This window comes from Dromaius novaehollandiae, chromosome 5, assembly GCF_036370855.1.
Source record: "Dromaius novaehollandiae isolate bDroNov1 chromosome 5, bDroNov1.hap1, whole genome shotgun sequence".
NCBI lineage: Eukaryota > Metazoa > Chordata > Aves > Casuariiformes > Dromaiidae > Dromaius > Dromaius novaehollandiae.
In genome coordinates this window covers 71,725,812-71,740,369 of record NC_088102.1, presented here as the reverse complement: position 1 = coordinate 71,740,369, position 14,558 = coordinate 71,725,812, and the positions used below count along the sequence as shown (strand labels likewise).

General features: G+C 44.6%; 1 protein-coding gene across 6 annotated transcripts in view; it reads left to right on the top strand.

The window, feature by feature from the left end:
* Window positions 1-14,558, top strand: part of PAK6 (p21 (RAC1) activated kinase 6) — a 41,905-nt gene that overhangs the window by 11,038 nt on the left and 16,309 nt on the right. The window contains exons 2-5 of one of the 6 annotated variants that reach the window (XM_026110688.2): window positions 1,053-1,372; window positions 1,679-1,877; window positions 2,544-2,608; window positions 13,517-13,725. In XM_026110688.2, coding sequence (XP_025966473.2) covers window positions 13,522-13,725 — 204 coding nt within the window. In that variant the 5' untranslated portion in view covers window positions 1,053-1,372; window positions 1,679-1,877; window positions 2,544-2,608; window positions 13,517-13,521. Of the gene's footprint in view, window positions 1-1,001; window positions 1,373-1,678; window positions 1,878-2,543; window positions 2,609-8,462; window positions 8,618-13,516; window positions 13,726-14,558 lie in introns of those variants that run through there. The other 5 variants (XM_064513331.1, XM_064513332.1, XM_026110687.2 and 2 more) reach the window with 5 other exon arrangements.

The following is a 14,558-nucleotide window of genomic DNA, read 5'->3' as shown; positions in this document are numbered from 1 at the left end:
CCCTGTAATATCACTGTAGACCCTGTATGTTCCAGCTAGATCTATGACACCAAGTGGCGTACAAAGACAGCACAGCCTACCTAGGCAGGACGAATAGGTGGGAAAGAAAATGGGAATGGGGCAGCTTGGGTAAAAGGTAACTGTGCTGGCCCACCTCTGCCCGTCAAACCCACTCCCAGCAGAAATCATGACAGCCTAATGATTATTTGTAGCATGACATTCAGTTATTTTAAGGGCAGTTCAGCAAAACTTACATGCAGAAAAAGGAGATAAATTGCATGGTGGAGGAGAGGAGTTTTTAAGGCTGACTTTTATCTCTGCTCTTTGGACCTAAGAATATCTTGGGGTTAAGCCAGTATTGTATATTAATGACTGGGAGAAGCCAAGAGTTGTCTTTATTTGCAATGGAGGAAGAGGAGTTGATGGGTTTGCTGATGTGCACCCTGACCTCTCCTGGTCTATAATCCCTGTAGTGTCCTTTAATGCCACCCCTTTCCACCTATGTCCCTCTGCCTCTGCTGGTCAGTGGTGAGCTGATGTCCTAGCAAACACAAGTCACTTGTGGAAACAAACATTTCCAGGAGTAAATAAACCCCCAGGCATGGCGCAGGCACGACAACAGAATTACAGGGTGATGCTGGACTCTCGACCTCACAGCGCGGACTCACGCCAAGCGATAGGGGAAAAGTAAAAGCACCAGGTCGTGCGCTGCACATCTGCGATGCAAATGAATTAGTGAATTCTCCTATAGCCAGGCATATAGCCATCAATCGAAGCTTTCCTGCCAGGAATGACAAGGAATTGGTCCAGAAATCTGCAGCCAGGCGACAGGCAGAGATGTTGGGATTCGCTTGAAACTGCAGCAGCTCTAGGCCCCGAGGCTGTGGAGAGGAGAGCTAACGAGCAAGTCAGAGCTTTAGTAGGTCAGCAGTGAAAGGGCTGGAGGAGAATGGGAGATGATCTCCCCAAGGATCCTGCCTGAGACCCACCGATCCTCGATCCTCGGTACCCAGGTGTGACTCTGAGTGCTTTCTCCCTCCCTTCCCCTCCAGGGACCCAAAGGAGAGGCGATGAGGAGAAGGCAAGATGGCCCCAAGAGGCTCTGCTGTGTGTCGCCTTCCTTGGAAGAGGAATCTGAGGCTTCCCAGCGCTGAGTGTTTCTGTGTCCCATCTACTGCCACACCCTGAAATCAAACTCAGCAGCTTGGGTGAACCCGGCACTGCACAAACATGTCAGACGTGCCTCCACCCCTTTTCCTTCTCCCGCTTTCTCCTGCCGTCCTTCCCTCCCAAGTTTGTCGGCGTGTCGGCGGCGTCCCGTGGCGGAGCGTTCCCACCTCACCTCTGGTCACGGAGCAATGAGGAGCCTGGGGTAAGCGGATCCGGGGACCGACGTTGACCGACTGGCTTGCTTTAAAGCAATGACAGCACGGTTCTAATGGCCGCGGCTCCGTGCGGGATTTGTTTCCTCTGTTTACAGAGGACTAGGTTTGTCAGTTTAAACTAACGTCTCCGCTCCCCAGCGGCTCTGCTGCTCCAGCTTAACCCCTTCCCTGCCGGACGGAGCCTTGCCCCTGCCAAGAATTAGCGTGACGGTCGCACGTGTGTTGGCAGTGCCAGCCTAGGGTGACGTGAGAGGCGAATGATCTGGGGGGGTCATATGATTTTTTCTCTCAAGGGATGGTTCTGGAAGGGAAGAAAAATCAGGAGCTGCATTCCTTTGGGAAGGAGTTTACTTCGTCTTTACTCCTATAGCCCAGCAACACCATCCTCCAATCGGCTTCGCTACGTGGCAGCGGGAGAGTTTCCCTGCAGACCTTTCCTTCTCCTCTCACTTGGAGTTGTCCTCTACCAGCACTGTTGCGGCACGACTGCCAGTAAGACCTTGCCTTTTTTGCTTTCCAGTGTCTTTTAGGTGGGCCAGTGTGTGGGTCTGTGGCGTCTGGGATCTAGCAACTTAACCTAGTGACAGTCAAGGTAATGAGGATCAGGGAGAGGAAAATGTGTTGTTTAATCTTGCAGGGTGATGCTCTTAAAACACTGGGGTGAGGAAGGGGTTACGAGTTACCCCTGATGATGCTTGGGAAAGCAGACAGCATGTCAGGAACGTGCATGCTCGCTGCCTTTATGCGAGACTTAGCAATATCTCCTCTGAAGTCTTTTGTATCCGCAAGGACCCTCACCATATCTTATGAAGAAATCTAGTTGACTCACCAGTTTAAACCTCTCATGTCTATATTCCTGACCTCGCGGTCGCTGTGCTAGCCAAGATCCTTTCAGCACACCTACTGAAACACTACATTGTAATACTCGTGTGTGTATGGGGGTGTGAGTGTTTGGGTGTGGGGGGGGTGTAGCCTGGCTATGCGAAAGCCGGCTAATCTCCTATTTTAAGTTACCATCTCCAATACTATTGGGCATTACTTCTTAATTACTTTTGCCGAGTGGTAACCAACATATACAGACCCGCATTTCATCTCACAGCTGTAGAAAGCAGTCCTGTCCATTAATGTTTTCTGATGTGTTTGCTTTTCCTTTGCCAGGGCATTAATGGCTTAATGTATTTGGGGCCAGAATACTGAAAAAACAGAAGAGAAGCTCGTGGTTGGTGAGTGAGAGTTCCCAAGTGGGGCTGGGGAATGTACATAAAGTAAGAGGTGTTTTCTGAGTCTTCCTCCACTTTTCTGAGTGTTTTTCTTTAGTAAAGCCCAACTCAGCTGAGCCCCTGCAGAGCTGCTGGGGAAAGAAATGCTGCTGTATGGCCCTGTCGCTCTCTCTTTGAACAGTCTCATTCTTGATGGTATGATGAAACTATATATTGACTCTTATATTCAACAGCGCCTTGGTATGTGCATCCTGCGTGCTAAGTCTGAGCAGTGGTTTATGTATCTAGTAACAAAGGCAGCTGATCAAATAGTGGAAAGAGCTGTCAGCAAATAGTTTGCTGGATTAGTAAATGCTTCAAGGTGGACAGTCTCTTCCCTGTATATGGGTTGTTCCTGTCAGGATGGGTGTGAGTACAGTCTTGTGTGTACGTATGCACCTGGAAAGTGTATACTGGGCCCTATTGCCAAGGCTTGAAGAAGTGCGAAACAGAACCTTGCTTGGTCGCAAAATGACTTCCCTTCACAAGAAGGGGAAGCACTCTAAAGGTTTGGCTGTTCTGTCTCAGACCAGAAAAAAGGAGCACCTTTTTGTTTTTCTTAGATCCTTCTCTAATCTGCTGAAGGAGAATTCATGAGGAAAGAAAAGAGCTAAGCATTTTGTACAAGCTGCTTAAAATGGCTTGCACTAGCCAACTCCAGCTGCAAGAAAAAACTCGGTCAGGTTCCGAGTTCTGCGCTGCATGTCATGGTTTCTTGAGGTAGCAACAGAGCCGTTGTGTTGAGGTCTCCTCACACTGAGTTGCACATCAGGTCTGTACGTATACAGAACATCAGCTCTGGTTAGCAACAAAATGTGATCGTTAGTGATATTGCTGTTGGTTCGAGGTAGATCTTCCATTTGTCTCCCATAAGAATGCAATGTGAACGTAGGGTGACAGTAGACTAGGAGCTGGAATCTGTTTCCCTCAGAAGAAATCTCACAAAATTACATTTGCCCTAGAGATGAGCCATTTGAATTTATAGTGTTAGCAATTAGATTATTTTATAACTTCTTGAGGAACAGTATAGTAGCTGTAGACAATGATAGTTACTTAGGTTTACTTCCATTGTGAGTGCACTGCAGGTTTTAACATCCGGGGAGCTGTGTGAACACACATACTCTTGGCATGTGTATTTTCCTTTCCAAACTAAGCAGAATAGCTGATACTCCCTAGGAGATGAAGTCTGATATGATATGGTTTAAAATTCCTTATAGGCTGGTTTTGTTTAGTGGCAGTAGTCAGGCACTGAGAGTCCGCCAAACTGTGGGCTTCAATCTGGTCTGTCCCCTGCACGTTTTAGGGCCCGCTGTCTAGGCTGCAGTTTTCCCATCAGTTATCCCATGGGGATAACACAGCTGACCTGCCTTGTAGGCTGTTGCCAGCAACTATATATTTATATACCTCACTTTGGTAGAACATGATGATCATAAATATGGAGTAAGATTTTTTTCTACTGTAGTCTGGAAGAAAGTTTAACTGTTGCATCCTGATACCAGTGGGTTGTCTGGGGATCACTGTGGTGTCTCTGCAAGCCCCTGGTCATGCTGCTGGAGTGAGTGAGGACTGTGATCCAGGATGTGTGTGATCAGCAGTGGCTCTGCTGGGGCAGGTCTACTTGAGAGCAACCGGCCTTGCTTATTGAGCATATGACTCTTGCTTGGCTCCTGGCTCGTGCTTCCCTACGGTGAGGTCTGTATCACGTGCATTTGCAGCCCAGAGCTACAGCTTCCCTCCCGTAACCTGATGCACCAGAAGTGGCCAGATCTGTGATCCGTGACTCGACGTGAAGGGCCACAGTGAGGTTGCCGTGCTCGGGGAGAGCTGCAGGACGTGGCACTCGGCGTTCAAAGTGCTGTGTTCAAAGTAGCATGTTCCCCAGATGCAGCCTCCTGCCTTGGCTGCTTCATATGCCATGTGACCCAGCATGCCAGATGTGGCCCCTTTCGCTTGACCCGACTAACCTTGTATCTAATGTGTAAGAATTGCTGTTCATGTGAATTTTTGCAGAGATAGTGTAAAATGCTCTTACTCTAACCTTGGTAGTGTTTTTATGCTCACTTTGAATGGATCTGTGAACTGCCACAGGAGACAGTGGAGAATGAAGCCCCAAATCTCCTTCCCCCCAGCTCCAGTCTTGAAGCTCTTTCGTATTCTGGATTAACAGCAAAACAAAGCCTCTTGTTTTTAACCCTCTGTGCATCCTTTGTGGCAAAATAATGTCAAGTAAAGTCATTTGAAACAGTGCAGTTCCTTTTTGGACATGGAACAGAGGAGCATGCATGTAAGATAGGTATTAAAGGCATGCAGTGCTGCATGGCTTTGTATATCCAGTGCAGGACATAGCCACATCAAGTGTTTAAAAGGTGAGGAAAAGAGGGCATAAGCTTTACAATGGTGTATGTCTCAGCCTTACGACCCGCAGCACACATCTCATTGCCTTTGGGTGAAGAGGATGGGATGAGGTTGCAGCCTTCTCCTGGCACTGCAGTAGTATTTACTAGCTGTGACCCTTTTGCAAAACTAATACAAATGGAGAAGAGGCTAATCTTCCCCATAAATCAAGGCATTGGATTGCAACTGAGGTTTGGTGCAATCTCTGACTGTGCTGCTGGTTTTGGTCACAGTGTCTAGACCTACTTGCTGGCATCAAGATGAAACGTGCAGTCAGGGCATGTCTTGGCTCCCACCAGTGCTGCACACCCATGTTTTCTCTCTGTGGAAGGCAGGGTCTGTTGGGCAGCCAGGGGACGTACGTGGAAGCTCTTCTATGTTTGCTAATCTAGACATAGCCTGGAAGAAACTGGCATAGTCATTTCTTTCTGTCTCATCTGCAAATGAGGTTAATAATTCCCTTCCCTTCCCTCTTGTCCATTTAGATGAAAACTCAGGAGGGTGGGGACTGTCTTCATAGAGCCTAGCACAGTGGGACAGTGGCTTTAGCTGGGATTTCTAGGAGACTGTAAGTAATGGAAAAGAGTATCATTTAGCAAGGAGACAAGCCCATAAACATTTGCAACGTGCCTGTACTGGTTTCAGAAAGTTCAGGAGGTCTTTCCTTTGCAAGTGCTTTCATATGTCCCAGAATGAATTTGGTTTAGTATAGCTAAAACACAATTAGAAGTATGTCGCTGAGCGGCATCCAAAATGAGCTTAGAAATAAGCATTGTCTGTGTTTCAGGTTTGAGTCCTAACTTATGAGCAAAGAAATGGGGCAGGGGAGAAAGAGGCAGCACCATAGCCTTTAGACCCTGTTCATTGGAAGCAGTGCAAAAAACATCAAGTGGTTGTGTGCTTTTTCTCATTTGGCAAAAATAAACCCAGCGATATAACAAATATGTCTCTCCCTAAGCTTATTTCTAATGTAATATTAATCTGTGCGCTCATGTGTGTGTTTGCGCAGGATTTAGAGCGTTTTATCAGTTTGCTGTGCTGCTGGTTGACTCTGACATATAGCTTTACTATTGGGGGTGGGGGGCAGACAGAGGAGTGGAAGGAAAGGGCTTGAAGTAGGGGAAGTGATAGCACAGCAGGCAGACATCCACTCTTCCTTTAGGGAAGCAAACTACCTAAACCAGCATTTCTAAAACTAGTATTGCAGATGAGCCTGGAAGGAGTCGTCATGGCAGGGCTCTATGCGCTCTGATCGTGTTTCAGATATCAGACCGTTTTCCTTTTCTTGCTCCCTTCCGCCCACCCTTTGTTGTCATTTCTTGCTGTGTAAAGTCACATTTAGATTTGTAAGCTCCTCAGGGAAGGAGCCTGTCATTTTTCTTTGCAAAATGCTATGAACACCTATGGCTCGTTATAAATAATGATCATGTCACAAACCTCGGGAGGGTAAACATTAGGATTTTGGAAGGTTTGAAATGCAGTGAAATACCATGTGTGCATATTCACAAATACATATGCATGAACATAGCCTAGCACAATGGGACAGTGGCTTTAGCTGGGATTTCTAGGAGACTGTAAGTAATGGAAAAGAGTATCATTTAGCAAGGAGACAAGCCCATAAACATTTGCAACGTGCCTGTACTGGTTTCAGAAAGTTCAGGAGGTCTTTCCTTTGCAAGTGCTTTCATATGTCCCAGAATGAATTTGGTTTAGTATAGCTAAAACACAATTAGAAGTATGTCGCTGAGCGGCATCCAAAATGAGCTTAGAAATAAGCATTGTCTGTGTTTCAGGTTTGAGTCCTAACTTATGAGCAAAGAAATGGGGCAGGGGAGAAAGAGGCAGCACCATAGCCTTTAGACCCTGTTCATTGGAAGCAGTGCAAAAAACATCAAGTGGTTGTGTGCTTTTTCTCATTTGGCAAAAATAAACCCAGCGATATAACAAATATGTCTCTCCCTAAGCTTATTTCTAATGTAATATTCATCTGTGCGCTCATGTGTGTGTTTGCGCAGGATTTAGAGCATTTTATCAGTTTGCTGTGCTGCTGGTTGACTCTGACATATAGCTTTACTATTGGGGGTGGGGGGCAGACAGAGGAGTGGAAGGAAAGGGCTTGAAGTAGGGGAAGTGATAGCACAGCAGGCAGACATCCACTCTTCCTTTAGGGAAGCAAACTACCTAAACCAGCATTTCTAAAACTAGTATTGCAGATGAGCCTGGAAGGAGTCGTCATGGCAGGGCTCTATGCGCTCTGATCGTGTTTCAGATATCAGACCGTTTTCCTTTTCTTGCTCCCTTCCGCCCACCCTTTGTTGTCATTTCTTGCTGTGTAAAGTCACATTTAGATTTGTAAGCTCCTCAGGGAAGGAGCCTGTCATTTTTCTTTGCAAAATGCTATGAACACCTATGGCTCGTTATAAATAATGATCATGTCACAAACCTCGGGAGGGTAAACATTAGGATTTTGGAAGGTTTGAAATGCAGTGAAATACCATGTGTGCATATTCACAAATACATATGCATGAACATATGCATATACGCAGGCACCATGCGTTGATAATGGCCTATTTAACTTGCACTGAATTTGGAATGTATTACATGGCTGTGACCTGTATAGCAGAGCATGGAAGTATGTTTTTCCTTTTAACTGGTGAGTTCTCTGGGACCTTCTTCATCTTCTGACTCTGAACTCAGTCTGCACGGTGCAGGTCCTGGAGGAAGAGTCCTTTTGCACCCCACCACCTCTCGTAGCTGGCCAGAGCAGGTTGTTGCATCAGCTGGGGGAGTATTTAGAAACCATGGGAACTGCTTTCTTCAACCCAGGCACCGAGTGTTATCTCTTGTCCAAGGAGGGAGGAATTTAGCAAGCTGTGTCCAGATCTGTGATAGCGGTGGAATAAGCACTGAGGAGTGAGTTCGGTTGCTGCAGCAAAGAGGGGGAGGGAAAGGAAAGCTTATTTTTAACAGGAAACTATGTAAGTGAGCCCTAAGTAGTTCTCTGCTGTCTTGCTGTCATCAAGTGTGTGTATGTGTGAGAGTGCATGAACATAGTTATGTACAGTGTGTATATACTAAAGGGGTATATAATTGCATGTGTGTAGGGTGAAGGTGAGTCAGATTAAATAACAAAGCATGCCGGCTTATTTGTCTGACTATTTGAACTCTTGCGCTGTAACGAGCAATTCCTGATAACATTCATTGACTTTTTTTTCAGCAGGGTTGATTATTTTGTGTCTCGCTGCTCCTCAGGCTGCCTCTCTCCTAGTCATTCCTCTTTCCTTTTCCAACTCTGATTTCCCTTTCCTCTCTTCCATCCCTAATCTTCCCACCCCTTTCTCTCATCTGGGCCTGACCCTTCCCTCTTTCGCTCCTCCTTTCGCCGGCGATCCCTCCCCCTGCTCGGGATCTGCTGGCTGGGGGATTTTTTTCTCATGCTCACTGGCAGATGTGACAGCTTTTGGAACTGTATCATCTAGGAACAGCTATATCTGGAGTTGAAAAAATCTAACGTGGTTTCCCAGGCAGCAGAAATGGATCGCTGAGAGAAATTCAATCTCCGACTGCTTGTGTCTTGTGGTAGTGACTTTTATTATTTATGTCTGTAACATTTCTTATACAGTTGTCAGCAGTGAATGAAAGACCGAAGTCTAGTAGGTTATTATAATATCAGTGTCACAGTGTCTGTGTTATTATATTAAAGGGATGTTGTCTACGTTTAAATACAGGTTTGGCTTGATTTACAAAATCTAAATCTTATATGCATAGAATAGTCTTATGAATTTATTACTGGATTAGAAAAGGCCTGTTTTATGTTTTTTATTTAAACATTCTCTAGGTGGGTATTGGAAATACAAATAAATAGCTCTTGCATGAAAACCACAAAGTGAAAGGAGACTGGTTAAATACAGACCTCCTCGGTGAAATGCAAAACCTACACAGATTATTACAATCCACTGGATTTCAAAAAACTATTTTTAGTGTATGAATTTCATTTGATCTTAATGCAGTGTAGCTTTAAACCACCTGTCTGATATGGCAACGTCTTTATGATCAAAGATTGATGCTGACCATATAAAGCAAATGTCATTGGATACCCAGCGGTATATTATATTTGGAGTTGATTACATTTTATTGTTTTTAAGAGTTCTATTACAAGTCAATAAGGTAGATGCAGGCCATGTCAGCTAGTCACCCTAATATTGACCATGAACTTAGTAGATGCTTCTATCAGGGTTTAGGAAGTATGCTTTTGTATATAGGAAGTAAGTGCATTCCAGGTGTTGATTGACAAGTACAGTGATTTACTGTAAATGCACAAATGTGGTGTTTATGCTTGTGCAAATTGATATGCTGGCACAGAGCCACTATTCTACGTGGGACCAAATTACCACCCAGGCTTTAATAGTGAACATTTTTAATCTGGTAGTTTAGTTGTAATCATTCCCCTTCTGATTCAGAAAACAATTGATACTACAAATGCTAATGGTTATGGCATTTGTCATAACACATTTTACAGGACCCCTACCACATGAAGCAGTTAATGAGCCAACTTGAAAGCCAGCTTGTCCTCTGCCCTGAATATCTTCTCGTTATGAAGATGAGATGAGGAATGAAGCTGTGAGAGCTAGAGCAGGAGCTGGAGAAGGAAAGATATGGGTTAAAGCAGTAACATCACTCTGTCTGGAAATGTCCCTGTTCTGGTGGATCAAGGTTTTAGTAGCTGTCATGACTGACATGTAGTCAATGATCAGGAATTGAAGCACTGAATATAATACTGCAGATTTCACTGCCTGCTTTCCTCGCAGGCTGTGAAAGCCCCTCAGTATCACCAGCTGTTGGTTTGAATAGTATAGGCACCACCAGCTATTACAATATCTTCTCTTTCCAGGATTGTCTGCACTTTTTTTTTCCCCCCTTAAAAAAATTGCCCTATGACTTTAGCATTCCTTATTATTTAATACGTAGCACCTAGGACAACTTGGAGATGAACCACTGTGTTTGCGTTGCATTGATGCAGACCTAGAGCACAGTCTCTCACCCATAAGCTCTCCATAAGACGTGTTTGGATTGCCACTGGAGTATTTTCCAAGCAAAAATTTATTTTCACTGCAAAACCTCTTGTAGGCAGAATAGTTGCTTGCAGCCTCCTTTTTAAATGTCTTTTTAAGTTACCTGGCCTTTTTCTTCCTTTTTCAGCTATAGGACATCTCTAGTAGGCTTCTGGACACAGTATAGCAAGGGGCATTGTCAGTGGGTGAAACCTGTGCTTTGCCAAGGATGGATTGCATGACTGGGGCTTCATATGGTTTTAAAAGCCCTTCTGTGATGTACAAACACTTGTCTGAATGTGCCTAACTGACTGCATCCCCTTCCCAGTCCTTGCAGGATCACGGTAACCATACTAAGCAAGTGTGCTTGCGTTTTTGGGATCTCAGTCTCGCACTAGGAAGTAAAGTCATTGGTCACCATGTGGCTGCACTTTGCTCCCTAATCAAGTTTTAACTGAAACCGTCTGGACAATGTTTGTCATAGCTTTCCCTGTGTGGGGAAAAAAAAGCACAAAGTGTGCTGATTTTTGAGGTCAGTGTCCCCTAGAAGTGTATGCGTGTTTACTGCACAATATTCTATGCCTTTACATATTCTGTGCCTCTGACACTTGCAAATATCTGTTTGGTACAAATAGTTGGAATCTGGGGTCTGGTACAAGGGGTGAGAGATTGCTATGAAGGTGAAGAAGGTGGCTAAAATCCTTACCTGATGTCAAGGAGGAGGTCGTCTGCACCTATCTGTAGTTCTGCGTAATGCCTCACCTTAAGCAATATTAGTGAGAGGTAAATGCTAATATTAATGCAAGGTTAAGCTTGGAGATCAGTTGTTCAATCCCAGCAGTAACCAGAACGTGTTCCTTCCTCCACAACAGCCATCATACTGCTCCTGTGTGTTTGTTAGAATACAATAATCCATAGAAGAGCAAGTCATGAACTAGAATTGTATTGCATGGATGTGGTGGTTGTAGTCAGTATTTCCTATATTTAACAATTAGTGATCTACTACCGTGGTTTCAACTGAATCAATGAAATGTCTAGGGAAGATGCTACAGATACAACATTATCAATTTAGACTTGTGGGAACAACTTAATCAGAAGGGTTGCCTTCCTTCTGATGGTGTTTATTTTCTTTCAACCGTAACTCTGCACATTTACTTCCAAAGGTTCAGAAGCAGCATACCTGGTTCATTTCCCGAGTTTTCAAAACTCGGTTTAGAAAACTACAGCAGCGTAACACTTTTTTAGAATGTTTCCCAAGAACTGGGACACTAACTTCCAGTAAGTGTAACCAAGTTTAACGTAATCTTGGCTGCTGCCACCATGCAAGACTGGTTGGAACTGTCTTTTTGATAGTGAAATAAATAAAGACTGCAAAAAAGGAGTTCTTGTGTCAGAACCCTGGGAAGAGTGAACCTTAAATATACCTTAAAATAGGTATAGGGTTGTATTTCATTGTTCCAAGTAATTCCATAGAAGGGGTTAAATTCAGCTACTCTAGAGTCTATAAACTCTGTCAAAAGCAAGGTGGGAATTTCACATAATTTATTTCTAATAGTGCCTAAAGCCTCTTCTAGAGGTTTTCTGCCCCAAAAAGTCTGAGTATAGATGGGTAAGCAGAAAGTTGTTAGCAGAAAGGGAACAGCATATAAACATTTTCTTTCTACTGGTGGATAAAAATTCCCTAAACTAAAGCTGCCCAGCTTTGTCTCAAGCTAGAGAGCTTTAGCAGTGAACTACCTAACATGTTTTGGCACTGGGTCTCTGCTTGGGCTTACCTCCTTGCTCAGTCCATCCTGCGCATTGACACAGAGACTCTTACAGAGGAATTGCTGAGCTCTGGAACAAACCAATTCCGTTGTATCCACAGAACAGCAATCTGCCCCCTTAAACCTGCTTCTACAACAGCAAATGGAAAAGCAGACTTGGAATACCTGCAGCTTTAAAGTCATCAAACCATTTTCATATATTCGTTATTCAGGAGGGAAGGGACCTTAGGAGGTCTCTAGTCCAACCTCCTGCTCAAAGCAGGGTCAGGTCTGAGGTCAGAGCAGGTTGCTCAGGGTTTTATCCAATCCGCTCTTACAAACCTCCAAGGATGGAGACTGCACAGCCTCTCTGGGTAACCTGCTCCAATGCTCAACTACCCTTAATCGTGAAAAAGTTTTTCTTTCTATCCAGTTGGAACCTCTTATGTTTCAGTTTATGCCCGTAATCTCTCATCCTCCCACCATGTGCCACTGTGAAAAGCCTGGCTCTTCTCTTCAGAGAAGATCTCCCTACAGCTGAGCTGTTCCTTCATGGAAAGAGCACTCTCTTCCCCCATTTTCCCTGTCCCTCTTTCCTGAAGAGGTTGTATCCATCCATCCATCACAGTCCTCCAGCCACGCAGGCTGTCTCACCATGTGTCACTCTAACAGGGTGGGAGTTCTGTGATTGCATGTGGAGCTCCTGTTCCCCTGTTTCCTTCATATCTTCTCAGTTTCAAGAAGGTCTGAAAGTTTTGGTTTTTCTTTCTACATCTCTTTTTTGGTTATAAAGTCTAAATTCAGCTTTTGAACACATCCTGTGCTTGGAGATATTCAAGTGTTAGCTGTTTTCGGCTTGTAGTTGAATGGTTGTTCGCACAAACTGTATCTCTCAGCCCCCAAGGGAAAGGAATCTTAGTTATTAATTTTAGCTTTCTCAGCAACCTGCTGACAGAGTGTGTTTTCCCCCAATCTTCTCTCTCTCTCTCTCCTTCTCTCTCTTCCCCCTAACTTCCCCTTTTTAAGCTAGAAAAACGCAGATCAGTCTTGGGCAGCTCTTCCTTTGGCAGCAACTCTGCTGACTTTAAATAGGACTCAAATGTATATTACTTATTCTATGTAGTCTTAAATAATCAGTGAGAAGACAGTCTGAGCCCTCTTCGTAACCTCCCTTCATTCCAGGTTTGTAGCTAAATCAGTTCTGCCTTGCTGGCTGGATTCTAAAACCAAACCTTTACACTAAGTACAAGCCTGTAAAATATAAATATGTATCTATTATATATTGTTTAATTTTTATATCGGGCAAAATGAATTTATAGAAGTAAAGGAAGCAAAGTGGTAGGAGTTCAGCCAGTTATAGTAGCTGGTTGTTTTTTTCTGAAATAGGAGCGCAGTTTCACAGTGGATGAAGCGCTGAAAAGGTCATTAGAAATCCCAGAAGTTTGTATTCAGCTCAGCCATTGACCTGCTGGGTAGTCTTGAGCAAGTCATTGCTCTCTCTTTGCCTCCGTTTCCACGTCTGCAAAAAGTGGATGGTTGTGTCAGTTACATTGTTAAAGTGCTTGTCACTGGAGAATATTCGTAATATAATTAATTAACGTAATTAATATATGATGCTACTGACTGGGCAGATCATTCCTATAGGTTCAAGAGCACTGATGGGATTGCTTTTCCTCATCCAGGCATCATGTTCCGCAAGAAGAAGAAGAAACGCCCTGAGATCTCGGCTCCGCAGAACTTTGAGCACCGTGTCCACACTTCATTTGACCCCAAGGAGGGCAAATTTGTGGGCCTTCCACCTCAATGGCAGAACATTCTAGACACGCTGAGGCGGCCAAAGCCAGTGGTCGACCCTTCAAGGATCACCCGGCTGCAACTCCAGCCTATGAAGGTAAGAAGAAAACTATTATCTTTCCTGTGCAGTGGATGAGTGGGGAGGCCCAAGCTGAGGCAATGTCTCCAGTACCCAATATATATCCAAGGCAGGGTAAGGAATTCAGTGGATGGCAGGGACTGGGCTTTGATATCACTGTCGTCTTCTGGGGAAATTGTAACTTCATCAGAAATAATTAAGGAGAGTAGTGTCCTTAAGTGTGATAGTGTCGCTGTTCGACTAACCAGCTGGCAGCCTGTCACTAAAACAAGGACCTGTGAAAGCTCTCATGGTATCTGTCAGAGACTAGGATGTGCCAGCTGTCAAACAGGGAAGTGAAGAGGAGAGTTCACGGAGGGACCTGTTTTAGCACATTTGTCATTCCCGTGGGTGAGCAAATTTGGCTGGTGACTGAGTTGACAGGGAAGCCCGAGTGGGAGAGAGCTGGGTAGCCCTAGCCTGCTGTTCATGGATGGCTGCGTGAAGGAGAGCGAGCAGGGCGGCTGGGTTCTAGCTCGCTTTTGGTCATCGAATGAGTGCAAATGGAAAAGGGAATTTAGCTTGCTCTTTGCTGCTGAGTGAGAACTCAACCTAATCTACTGGCCTTTGACCACTCTCAACCCTTGATAGGGAGTTAAACTAAAGTAGGATTTAGACTAGAAAGATTTATAAAATAGCAGTTTAAAAGCAAGTGGGACCTAGCAGACAGGACAATTTTTCTAGAACAAGTCCTTCATTAGGGAGGAACAAGTTACTGATCCTTGTGCATGAGTGAATTTAGATGGTCATCTTCCTTGGATGGCCATTGATAATGCTTATCAGGAGACTTTGTGTTTGTAGGTGACTGTAGG